Genomic DNA, 13,263 nt, shown 5'->3' on the forward strand with positions numbered 1-13,263 from the left:
GCATCCTTAACTCTATCTTCAAGAGAGAGAAACTGCTGGCTCAGACCCCCAAACTCCAGTTCGCCCAAGGTAACAGCCTTACAGCCACTAAGGCATTTCCTTTCCCTCTGAGATCTTAGCATCCAATCCTCCTGGTATTATCTTTCATCTCACTCTTTGCAGTTTGCATACGCTTTGGCATGCTTTGTATGTTCTTCAAAATTTTAATTTAACAGTAGAAGCAGAACTTTTTTTTATCTTGGGTACAGACCCCTCTGCAATAGGAAGACCCTAGGCAAGAGAAACCAAGGAGTTGGAGGCGAGACACTTTGGTATCTAAATTGGTGAAACCCGGTCAATTCCCACAGACAGATGGGCCTGAATTTTGACGGGGGTATTGGAAGCCAACGACCCCACGTGACCCTGGGGGCCTCCGGCTGGGCCGACCCCGCCCCTCCGCCCGCCGCCGCCAAGGAGGCGCATGCGCAGCCCGTGTTAGTGATGGAGGAGAGAAGATGGCGGAAGCGGAGTGAGTGACTTGCTGGTGACTGATGTCGTAACTGGGGGGAGAGTGGGGGCAGCGACACGTCCCCCAAGGGGAATGCTCAGGTTTCGTTCGCGGGCAATGAGGGGAAAGGGAGACCCAAGAGCTTCCGGATCGTGGAGGAGTCTGCGAGGCCCGTGTCGGGGGCCGAGGCGACCTGTGAGGGTCCAGTTACCTCCAGGCGGGAGCGCCTCTTCCGCCGACTGGTCGCGGATCAGCAGGGCCCTGCTCCCAGGGTCGGCCCTGGGACCCCGGCCAGTGGGGTCTTTCGAGGGATGAGTCCCTGTGGGCCTCTCGGGCGCTGTCATCCCTGCGAGCGGGCCCCGTAGGCACTGTCCGCGCCGGGGCCCCGCGGAGGCTGGCGAGGGCCGGGCGGGCACTGCCGGGCCTCCCCCGCCTCCCCCCTTTCCCGCTCCGGCGCCACCCCAGTGCCCCCCTGTGGGAGAACCGGACCCGTGGCGCTGCCCCCCGCCCTCCCCTCGGAGGCGTGGAGGAGCTGTCCCAGCGCCGGCCTCCCGGCGGCGGGGGTTCGGCGCGTCTGGCCAGGCCAGAACTCCCTGAAGGGACGGTCTCGTCGCCCTCGGGCCCCCGGCCGCAGTGCCGGGGCCTCCCCGAGGGCCACGTTCCTCTGTGGCGGTGTGACGGTATGCCGAGGAGCGACGAAACACCGTCTCCTGGGTAGGCCTCTTGTGCGCTAGGACTGCCGGCTGTGTTTTGCAGGCATTGCTCTGCATAGACGGTGGAGTTACAAAAATTGTTCTTTTGTGCCAGGTCTACAAATACATTTCAGTGGTTTGGCCGGTTCCACTCACCGATGCTTAGAATTGTGCCTACAGTTTGGAATCTCTGACCATTTTTGGCTAGTTACTGAACTGCTTACCATAGATAGGACTTGGGTTTGAGGGTATGGTTGAGTGGAGTGGCATTCAGAGGGGACCAGAATTTAAAACTGGCTTTTTGCATATCACCGGTACGAGGTTCAGAAGTGTTATGACAACCAGTAATATAAAAAGTTTACCTTATTTACCACTAAATCTGTATGATGTTGAACACTTAAATATGATGCTGTGATTTGATGATCGGAGGGCAGTTTGAAAAACTATTTAAAAATCCAACAGAGAAGTGTAAAGATGTATGAGTCATTTACTAATAAAAAGTTAAGTATAGTCAGCCCCCCCCACGCTTTTTTCCTTTCACTTTTCTGCTTATTAAATTGGGATTTAAAAAAACATTTGATTCCTTGAGTGAGCATATAAATGTTATTTACATAAATGATATAAAGAACAAATAAAACTTGTATATAAAAGGACACCATATGGGAATAGTGTATCTGTACACAATTAATGCCACATTGCTTCATCTTTTTCTGAAGTACAAAGTGTTCTTGTTACATTCTTGTCAACACTGCTAATGTGAGGTGGGCCAAATTTTGTTTCTCTGAAGAAGGAAAGACGGATAAGAAAGGCAGATAACACCAGCATATTCTCCTGTGCTTTTAATCATGTGGTGCATTTCTTATCCCGCACAGAAACTACTTCTATCTGGTTTCTGACAATATTAAGGCCCTCTGAATTCACTTAAAATAAAATGTTTTAATTTATTCAGATACAAATTCTGTACTTAGTGGAATTTTATACAACAGTGAAGTGAGTTTGTAGTATTAGAAGGAAAAAAACCAAAGTTTTATACAAAAATGTACTTTTATTGCCCATACCTGAGGAAAGGAACATAATTATGCTGTTTCCAAAATCTGGGACAATTCTTTGTGAAGAAGAAATTTGGTAAGGAAGTGAGTGAATTGTCAGCTGCTTCTCTGTTAACCAAGAGTAATCTGCCTATAAGTGTAACTCATTATACTTATTAGATGTAGTAAGGACAGTGTTGTAGATTAATTAGAGGGAAAGCTAGTGTGCTGTAAAAAAACTTACTAATTTATTTTCTAAGAACTTATTTTTCTTTTTAATGTATTTTTTGGAAGTGAGAAGCAGGGAGGCAGTCGACAGACTCCCGCATGTGTCCAACTGGGATCCACCCGGCACGCCCACCAGGGGATGATGCTCTGCCCCCCTGGGGTGATGCTCCCTTGCAGCTGGAACCATTCTTGTGTCTGAGGTGGAAGCCATGGAGCCATCCTCAGCACTGGGGCCAACTTTGCTCCAATGGAGCCTTGGATGCCAGAGAGGAAGAGAGAGACAGAGAGGAAAGAGAGGGGGAGGGGTGGAGAAGCAGATGGGCACTTCTGTGTGCCCTGGCTGGGAATCAAACACAGAACTTCTACACACCCGGCTGATGCTCTACCGCTGAGCCAACAGGCCAGGGCCTAAGAACTTATTTTTAAAGCAGATGTGTGTGTGTGTATACACATTTTATATTATATATATATAGTAGCCAAAACCTAAGCTAATTATCACAAGCCCTTAGGCATCCTATTTTAATGTATAGATAAGAATGACTTTAACTGGTAATTAGTACGGTCAAAAGAATGTAAATATGTATTTTAAAGTACTCTGATGTTGCTTGAGTTTTTATTTCCCTAGGTAGTTTAGTATTTACTCATGACCTGTTCTCGTTTCAAAATTACTCAACTCATCTTCTTTCAGTAATGAAAAGATAAATTTGAGGCCGGCTTTGTCTGAGTTACATATCCTGAATCATTTGAATTCAAATTTACTTGGTATTAAGTATTAAATATGCTATGTATTTGTGAAGTAGTTTTTCTTTCTAAGTGTTTATGGTGACTGTGTTCTGTGTTTTGTGGACCTTCTTAGAAACTTAGACTGTTGATTATTTCTTTAGAATTATTAAATAATCTTTAAAATCCATAAGGTAATGCTTTTGCCAATACAAACCCTTTGTGTTATCCGCCAGATTTAAGGACCACAGTACAGCTATGGATAGTGAACCAAACCCTGGAACATCTTCTGTGTCGACAACAACCAGTAGCACCACCACGACCACCATCACCACTTCCTCCTCGCGAATGCAGCAGCCACAGATCTCTGTCTACAGTGGCTCAGACCGACATGCTGTACAGGTATTTTGTTATGATGGGTCGACTAAGACTTACGATGTCATTTGATTTGCTTATGCCAGGTGAATCTCTTGTTTGATATCCAATGAATGTTATGATATCCTCTAAATAAGTATAGTTAGAATTCTAGTCTTTGAAACAATTAAAAAGTTATTTAATAATTATTCCATTGAGAGGGCTTGCACTTGTCAGAGTGAGGTCGGAAAATTATAGTTGGAAGGTCTCTAGATGCTGCTACAATATGGAGTTACTGATTCTAGAACACCAACATGCAAAATGGCTGTAGGTTTTTAAAAAAATTTTTTGGCTTATTTTATATTTGAATCCATAACACAGACTTATCTAGGGAGATCTATTCAGGTCTATAGTTGTGTTAAGAGGTTCATTTTAAACTTAAGTGATCTAAGATCCTAAGCAGAAGGATTCATTCTAAAGCTCATAGGGGCAGAGGTGGAAAGGAATATTTAACTAGGTAAAATCTTAGAAGTTTACTTAGTTAACCTTTATAATAATGGAAGTTGAGGCACTATGATATCATATAGAAAGGGCAGGGGTACTGCAGTCTGATATACTCTTCGTTTGAATTTCACTTTCTTTTACTTTTTTTTTTTTTTTTGTATTTTTCTGAAGTTGGAAACGGGGAGGCAGTCAGACAGACTCCCGCATGCACCCGACTGGGATCCACCCAGCATGCCCAACAGGGGGCGATGCTCTGCCCATCTGGGGTGCTGCTCTGTTGAGACCAGAGCCATCCTAGCGCCTGAGGCGAGTCCATGGAGCCATCCTCAGCGCCTGGGCCAACTTTTGCTCCAATGGAGCCTCGGTTGCGGGAGGGGAAGAGAGAGACAGAGAGGAAGGAGAGGGGGAGGGGTGCAGAAGCAGATGGGTGCTTCTCCTGTGTGCCCTGGCTGGGAATTGAACCCGGGACTCCTGCACGCCAGGCCGATGCTCTACCACTGAGCCAACTGGCTAGGGCTGAATTTCACTTTATCATTAGTAGCTATGTAGTCTTGAGTGGAAGGCATATTAGTCTCCAGAAACTGTAAAGTGAGGATAACTTTCCTAAACTCACAAAGCTGGTAGGTTCTCTAATTTTAGAGTTGTGCCCTTAACTACTTTATTTTTTCCATTATACCTTCACATTTTCTCTAGAATCCCCATAATTCCATTTTACCCTGAAAATAACTTTGTAATGAATATAGTCTTCTCTCTGTTCATTTTTCTAAAGTGAATATCCCAGTGTAGTGGCTATTTAACTATTGTATTTCAGGCTTCTGAAATTACCAAGGGTGGAATCAGAATTGTTGGAGACCTAGTCAGTTAAAAAATTCAAATTGGAATGTAGATTGTCTTTTTTTTTCTTTTGACAGAGACAGAGAGAGTCTGAGAGAGGAACAGACAGGGACAGACAGACCGGAAGAGAGAGAGATGAGAAGCATCAGTTCTTTGTTGCGGCATCTTAGTTATTAATTGATTGCTTGTTCATTGATTGCTTTCTCATATGTGCCTTGACCAGGGGGCTACAGCAGAGCGAAGGACCCCTTCCTTGCTCAAGCCAGCAACCTTGGGCTCAAGCCAGCGACCTTGGAGTCATGTCTGTGATCCCATACTCAAGCCAGCGACCCTGCGCTCAAGCTGGATGAGCCCATGCTCAAACTAGTGACCTTGGGGTTTTGAGCCTGGGTCCTCCGTGTCCCAGTCTGACACTATATCCAATGCACCACTGCCTGGTCAGGCCAGACTGTCTTTTTAATGTTCTTCATCTTCCTCTAAGGCAAGGAATATAGGGAAGAGTATCTAGATCTTTGACAGATGATGTAACATTTTAACATGTCATTTTGGTCTCTAGTTTTTACCTAAGCTGATGTGTTAATAAACATAGTGTTATGTACAGTAGGGAATATAGTCAATAATATAATAACTTTGTATGGTGATAGAAAATTACTAGACTTGTACTGGTGATCACTTCTTAAGGTATGTAGATGTTGAATCACTATGTTATACACCCGGAAGTGATATATTATTTTGTCAACTACCCTTTTTTTTTCTTGTGACAGAGACAGAGAGATACAAAGAGAGGGACAACCAGGAAGGGAGAGAGATGAGAAGCATCAATTTTTCATTGCAGCTCCTTAGTTGTTCAGTGATTGCTTCAACTGTCAAAACAATTGAAGCATCAATTCTTCGTTGCGGCATCTTAGTTCATTGATTGCTTTCTCATATGTGCCTTGACCCGAAGGCTACAGCAGACTGAGTAACGCCTTGCTCAAGCCAGCGACCTTGGGTCCAAGCTGGTGAGCCTTGCTCAAACCAGATGAGCCCATGCTCAAGCTGGCGACCTTGGGGTCTCGAACCTGGGTCCTCCACGTCCCAGTCTGACGCTTTATCCACTGCACCACTACCTGGTTAAGCTCAACTATACTTTAATAAAATTTTTTACAAATGTTTCTGGAGATATATAGATTTCTCACAAATAGCACTAATGTTAGTTTGTATGATATAGAATTGCTTCTCCTAAAATGCAGTCAAATCAATATTTATTGAAGTAATTAAGTCGTTTTTTAATATTGTCCAGCTTTCTTTTTTAGTCCTATGAATATTCTTTATCCTCCTTGTTCCGGAACAAGACAGGAACAATGTGCTAGATCTTTAACTTGTATTTAAAAAGTCTTTCTCCCAAGAGTATAGCATTGAATGATAATGAAAGACTATACTGACAATAAAAAAATTACTCTGAGAAAAGTATCTGTCAAATAGATCAGTGGTCCCCAGCCTTTTTTGGGCCACGGACCGGTTAAATGTCAGAAAATACTTTCACCGACCAGCCTTTAGGGTGGGGTGGATAAATGTATCATGTGACTGAGACAGCATCAAGAGTGAGTCTTAGACGGATGTAACAGAGGGAGTCTGGTCATTTTTAAAAAATAAAACATCGTTCAGACTTAAATATAAATAAAATTGAAATGTAAGTTATTTATTCTTTCTCTGTGGACCGGTACCAAATGGCCCACGGAGCGGTACCGGTCTGCAGCTCGGGGGTTGGGGACCACTGAAATAGATGACTTGTTTGTTATGGAATTAGAACATATATAGATTTACCTGACCAAAGACATACTGTTATATAGTACTGTTCTGGAATGCTCTGCAACCAGCAGCCAAAAGCCTTCAGACAGGAGTCTGAGGCAGGGCAGCAGTCCGTACCTGGACAGACGAGGTAAGAATAAGTGGGCGGAAACAACAAGGACATGTGCTTTCTCGGAATTGTGATAAAAACATTCATGGCTTTGTGGTTCAAGGTGTCCTGAGTCATACCTGTGTAGGGTATGGCTCCATTACCTCGTTAGCTCTGTGAAAACTCTGCTTAGGTGCTGCTATTAGGGTTCTGTATTGTTTCCGAGTCCCTGTGGGCACGATGTGACTTTGGGCTGCGGTTGCAGAGGACTGGCATCGTTCAATTTACTGGTGTGGACAGATAAAGGATTTTTCTCTGTTAATAGAATATTTGACTTTCCTACATGTATTTTTTTATGAAGTTTCAGGCTCAGATTTTATATTGTACTAATAAATATTCACAGCAACACTTTTTCAGGAATATTTTTAGGAAGAATAGTTTTATTCTCTGTCAAAACAATTGAAACAATCTGACATTTAAAAAACTTTTATTAAATGTTTGAAAATTTAAAAAAAATGTTTGAAAATTGCATGTGAAAAAATCTCAGTAATTTTCTAAAAAGTAAATTGCTTTATAATTTTGTTATTAATATAATACCTACTCAGAATTCTAAGTTTTTCCAGACATTTAAAGAAAAATACAAATGAGAGGGTAAAGGTCACCTCTTACCCAGTTATCCATTGGTAGTCTTTTAATGTTTTCCTAAATGAACTCAGATTTTTTAATGTAATAAAGGCATTTTATTCTATACACTATTTAGTAACTTGCTTTTTTCACCTTATGATATATATGGGGATTTTTTGTTAATAAATATTTATGTGTGCTGTTTAATACAGTAGCTACTAGCTGTTTGTGGCTATTTGCATTTAAATTAAAATTAAGTAAAATTAAAAACTTAATTTCTTGGTTGCACTAGCCACATTGTAAGTGCTCAGGAGACCTATGTGGCTATGGCTACTATATTGAACAGCACTGATCTACTATTTATAGTGGCCGCAGGGTTGTACATATTCCTGTCTACACCCAAGCCTTGAATTCTACCTAGTTTCATTCAAAATGCTTATATCAGTTCACATTCTTATAGATATTTATGAGAATACCTGTTTCCTCAGCTAGTAGCAGTATTCCTTTAAATCTTTATCCATCTAAAGTTTGAAAATAGTATCCTGTTTTAATTGGTATGTTTTGTCTACTAATGAGATTGAAAATCTTTTTGAGTGCTTGTTTGGCCTTTTTTTCTTTTGTAAATTGGCTATACTAGGTAATTTTAATTTGTACGAATTAATTTGTACAGTCCTAGTGATGTGTAATTAGGAGAGAACTCTGTCAGTGAGCTTGATGACATTGAATATTAAACTAGTGAAATTTTAAACTATGACTTTTTAAAAAGTATTTTACAGTTAGGATTAAGGTTAAAACGATGGTTTGACATTGGTTCAATTGACTTACCACAGGTAATTCAACAGGCATTGCATCGGCCCCCCAGCTCCGCCGCGCAGTACCTGCAGCAGATGTACGCGGCGCAGCAGCAGCACTTGATGCTGCACACTGCCGCCCTGCAGCAGCAGCACCTGAGCAGCTCCCAGCTGCAGAGCCTCGCTGCCGTTCAGGTGAGACTGAATAAACGCAGTATGATGAGGCCCAGGGTGACGTTATCTGCAGGTAATTGTGGAAAATAAATAGGTTTGGTATTATTTCAGAGTTCTCAGATGTTTCATGATCATGTTCTCTCAAGGAAATATAATGGGCTGCCAAATTGAAGTTAATTAAAAGAAATAATGGATATGTTTTATATGTTACTCTGTTGGCTGACTTTGTCCCATTGTTTTTTTATCTTCATTGCAGAAATGCTGTGCTAGTGTCATGATTTTGTGCACAAAATTCTGGGTACAACAGTGGAGACTTAGGGTTACATGGCTTGTCTTTATATTTTAACCAGGATGCAAGTAATTTACATTTATTGAAAACTATCCAACAGTATAAAATTGTTTATAAGAGGTAAAAGTAGGTGTTCCTGTCCTACACCCACTGCTGTTTTCCATTTTTAGAGGTGGCCACTCTACTAATTTAATATGTATCCCTCTAGAAATTTTCTATATAAAGAAATGCATGTGCATATTTATAAAATCTAATCATACTATTCCTACTGATAACAAGATGATTGTATGATTAAATAATACTTGTGTTTTCAAAGAGAGTTTTATTATTTTACTGTTTATTTAAATACAACTATAGTATATGTGAGATTTAATCTTAAATCTTACTAGAGGAGAATACCAGTTGACCGAATCTGAAAAAGGTTTATTTCTCTTGTAAACACACCCCCAGCTGTTGCTTTCTCTTGGTAGTGTAATTTTAAATAACATCGTGTTCATGATATGAGTTAGGAAACTAAAAGCCACTGGCACTTGATGTAGCTTCATTTTTTGTTTTGTAATATCAGAATGGTGATTGCACTTTAAAGAAGACAGGCCTGTAGAGAAACTGATAATGAGCTCAGCTATTAAAATAAGATTAACCAGGCCCTGGCTGGTTGGCTCAGTGGTAGAGCGTCGGTCTGGTGTGCGGAAGTCCCAGGTTCGATTCCCGGCCAGGGCACACAGGAGAAGCGCCCATCTGCTTCTCCACCCCTCCCCCTCTCCTTCCTCTCTGTCTCTCTCTTCTTCCCCTCCTGCAGCCAAGGCTCCATTGGAGCAAAGATGGCCCGGGCGCTGAGGATGGCTTTGTGGCCTTTGCCTCAGGCACTAGAATGGCTCTGGTCACGACAGAACGATGCCCCGGATGGGCAGAGCATCGCCCCCTGGTGGGCGTGCCAGGTGGATCCCGGTCAGGCGCATGCGGGAGTCTGACTGTCTCCCCGTTTCCAGCTTCGGAAAAGTACAAAAAAAACAACAACAAACAAACAAAACAAAACAAAACAAAACAAAAGATTAACCATTGGGTCTTTCTGTTTCCACCATTAACCTTTTTTGATTTTTCTTAATCTGTTTGGATAAAGTTTAATCTTGTTGACTGTAGAAAGAATTAGTTTTGACTTTTATTGTGGTTTTGTGGTATCCTGATACCAGAAAGTTTTTAACTTCATGTTTTTATAGACATATTATAAAATCCTTATTATTCTAGGCAAGTCTGTCCAGTGGAAGACCATCGACATCCCCCACAGGAAGTGTCACACAACAGTCAAGTATGTCCCAGACATCTGTAAGTATTCTAAATTTTTTTCCTGGACTAAAAATTTAATTATTGTATTCCAGAAGTAAACTGTTAATATTTGCAAAGCTGTTAATTGTATATTTGTTGAAATGCTATTTAAGTAACAAGCACCTAGAAATAATAAGTTTCAAGAATTTAGAGCTAATGTTAAACTTATGAAAATCTGAGTTTTAACAGTATTTTTGTATTACTTCTTATACATGTTTTCCCACTTTTCAGATCTTTTGTGGTTCTAAATTATTATAGTTTTCAGTATGTACTGAAACCTGAAATATACAGTGCAGTGGTATTAGGCCATGCATTTACTGTGATGTATGACAGAGTGTCACATTCTTGGTGAATAGTTACATGTTTCTAGCTTTTTCTGTGAAATTCACACTTACTTTTCAGTTTATGCTTACTTGAGTTATCTGGGTCACATTTATAAGTATCTACTCAAGATCGTGTACTTTATTTTGAAGAAGGAGTAAAAGAAATCTGGTCTGCTGTAGTGCATATATAATATACTGGGAAATTGTGCGAAGATTCTTGGTTGAAAGAAATTTAAGGCATGGTAATACTTGTTTAACTTTTTTTTTCTTTTTTTGTATTTTTATGAAGTTAGAAGCAGGGAGGCAGAGAGACAGATTCCTGCATGCGCCTAACTGGGATCCACCCTACATGTCCACTAGGGGTCAATGCTCTGCCCATCTGGGGCATTGCTCAGTGGCAACCGGAGCCATTCCAGTGCCTGAGGCGGAGGCCATGGAGCCATTCTCAGCGCCCGGGCCAACTTTTGCTCCAGTGGAAGCTTGGCTGAGGGAAGGGAAGAGAGAGACAGAGAGAAAGAAGAGGGGGAGAGGTGGAGAAGCAGATGGACACTTCTCCTGTGTTCCCTGACTGGGAATCGAACCCGGGACTTCCATATGCCGGGCCAATGCTCTACCACTGAGCCAACTGTCCAGGGCCTAACTTTTTATTTTGATGTAATATCAAATTGCAAGAATAATAAAATTTATTTAGATTCACCAGTTGTTAGCATTTTGGCTCATTGGTTTATCATTTATTTTTTTCTCTTTACATATTTATGTATTATCTTTATCTGAATCATTTGTGGGTAAGTTGAGACATGTTTCTTTATTCATAACTATTTTGACATGTATTTACTAAGAACAAAGATGTTTTTTTAGGAAGCCCCATGAAAATGATCAAATTCAGGAAACTCCACATTAATACAATGCAGTATATATTAAAATTTCATCAATTGTCCTATAGTTGTCAACGTCATCACTATAGATGTTTTGGACCAGATAATTCTTTGTTTTGGGGGACTGTCTTGTGCATTATAGAATTAGCAGCAGCCTTAGGTTCTATCCACTTAGATGCCAGTAGACTGTGGCCTTCCTCCTGCCCCCATTGTGACAACCCAGAATGTTTCTAGACGTTGCCTAATGTTTTCTGGAGGCAAACTTGTCCTTGGTTGAGAACCATTGAGTTAATATTATAATGCCCTTTTTAGCTATTTTTTTCTGATCCAGTATGATAGTACTTTGTTGCTTTGTAAAATTAATTCCAACAGAATAAGTTTGTAGATGGCTAATGAATTGAAAATGAACTTGTGCTCTACTTCTTTAGCTAAGGAAAGTATTCTGGAACATAAATAAAATTAATTTAAAAAGAAATTATTTAAAACTTAAAAATGTTAGCCTGAAGAAAATGAAAAATCTAAGTAATGTAATCTTGCCCTAAGCATTAATACTATATTTATGGTTATTGATGTCAGGTATGTCATTAATTAATACATTGGTTGTTAAGGAAAGGACTAGTAAACATTTTGTGGGTTGGTTAAAAACACTATAGACGAATTATTTATTCCATGAAATACTGGAGTAACATTAGACAACACAAAAATAAGTGTTTTTTAATATTTTTCCCTTCACATTATTAAAAGATATCCTTTTGAAACTATTCTCTCATTGTGATTTTATCTATGTGACTTTCATAGAATCTATAATTCCAGTGATTGTGCTTAATTTTTATGACATTGTTAGTGCTACTTGTCATAAATCAGGCAGCCTTGTGTGATGAAGTATGCCAGAACCTGTGAGTGGCTGGTGGGGAAAAAGAAGTAATTTAGGAGAATGGATTACCAGGAGATAAAAAAGAATAATCTTTTGCATTTGTTTTATTTTCTATCCTAGCTGAGCAATAGCTCAAATTGACTAGCAGCCTAAATTATGATACCCAAGGTTGCTTAGTAAGTTTAGGTCAAGCTCCAAGAGGGGTAGAACATGGTAGCGGGAGTCTCTTAAGTAGTGATCATAATGATCCATCCGGTGGCAGTCTAGTAGTTTTCAGAGTTTCGGTTATTTTGAGGTAGTAAAAAATGGCTACAAGGCAGGTTGTCAAATTGCCAGCCAAATAGGTTGGGGTTTAGAGTAGGAGTGGGATCCCAATGTGGAAATGGAATATATATTTTTTTAAATTTTATTTTATTTTAATTTATTGGGTTTACATAGATTCTAGTGTTCCCCTGAATACCGCCCCCTTCCCCCCCTCCGTGTTCCCCACCACATCCCCCTTGCCCTCCTCCTCGCAACACCCACCCCCCAGTTTTGCTTTTCTGGTCTTATCCCATCCTATCATCCCCTTTCCCTGGTCCGCTTTCCCTCTGGACCCTTTGATCCGCCTTTGTCTCTATTCCGTTCCTTAGTACATATTGTTCATTGCATTCCTCAGATGAGTGAGGTCATATGGTATTTTTCTTTCTCTGCCTGGCTTATTTCACTTAACACAATAGTTTCCAGGTCCATTCATATTGTTGCAAAAAGTAAGATTTCCTTCTTTTTCATGGCCCCATAGTGTTCCATTGTGTATATGTACCACTGCTTTTTTTTTTGTATTTTTTTTCTGAAGTTGGAAACGGGGAGGCAGCCAGACAGACTCCCGCATGCGCCTGACCGGGATCCACCCGGCACGCCCACCAGGGGGCGCCGCCCCACCACAACCAGAGCCGCTCCAGCGCCCGTGGCTGAGGCCATAGAGCCATCCCCAGTGCCCAGGTGGGCGAACACCTCGCCCAAAGGAGCCCCGGCTGCGGGAGGGGAAGAGAGAGACCGAGAGGAATGGGAGGGGAGGGGTGGAGAAGCAGACGGGTGCTTCTCCTGTGTGCCCTGGCTGGGAATCTAACCTGGGACTCCTGCACGCCAGGTGGATGCTCTACCACTGAGCCAACCGGCCAGGGCCTGTACCACTGCTTTTTAATCCACTCGCCCACTGATGATCACTTGGGCTGTTTCCAGATCTTCGCTATTGTGAACAATGCTGCCATAAACATGGGAGTGC

The 13,263-nt window shown here is 41.4% G+C and overlaps 1 protein-coding gene across 9 annotated transcripts in view; it reads left to right on the top strand.

The window, feature by feature from the left end:
• The first annotated feature begins 455 nt into the window (after positions 1 to 455).
• Positions 456 to 13,263, top strand: part of PHC3 (polyhomeotic homolog 3) — a 77,163-nt gene continuing 64,355 nt past the window's right edge. For 2 of the 9 annotated variants that reach the window (XM_066346865.1, XM_066346868.1), the window contains exons 1-4: positions 456 to 508; positions 3,392 to 3,557; positions 8,181 to 8,336; positions 9,850 to 9,927. In XM_066346865.1, the coding sequence (XP_066202962.1) occupies positions 495 to 508; positions 3,392 to 3,557; positions 8,181 to 8,336; positions 9,850 to 9,927 (414 nt within the window). In that variant the 5' untranslated portion in view covers positions 456 to 494. The other 7 variants (XM_066346870.1, XM_066346872.1, XM_066346863.1 and 4 more) reach the window with 5 other exon arrangements.

This window comes from Saccopteryx leptura, chromosome 8 (genome assembly GCF_036850995.1).
Source record: "Saccopteryx leptura isolate mSacLep1 chromosome 8, mSacLep1_pri_phased_curated, whole genome shotgun sequence".
Classification (NCBI taxonomy): Eukaryota; Metazoa; Chordata; class Mammalia; order Chiroptera; family Emballonuridae; genus Saccopteryx; species Saccopteryx leptura.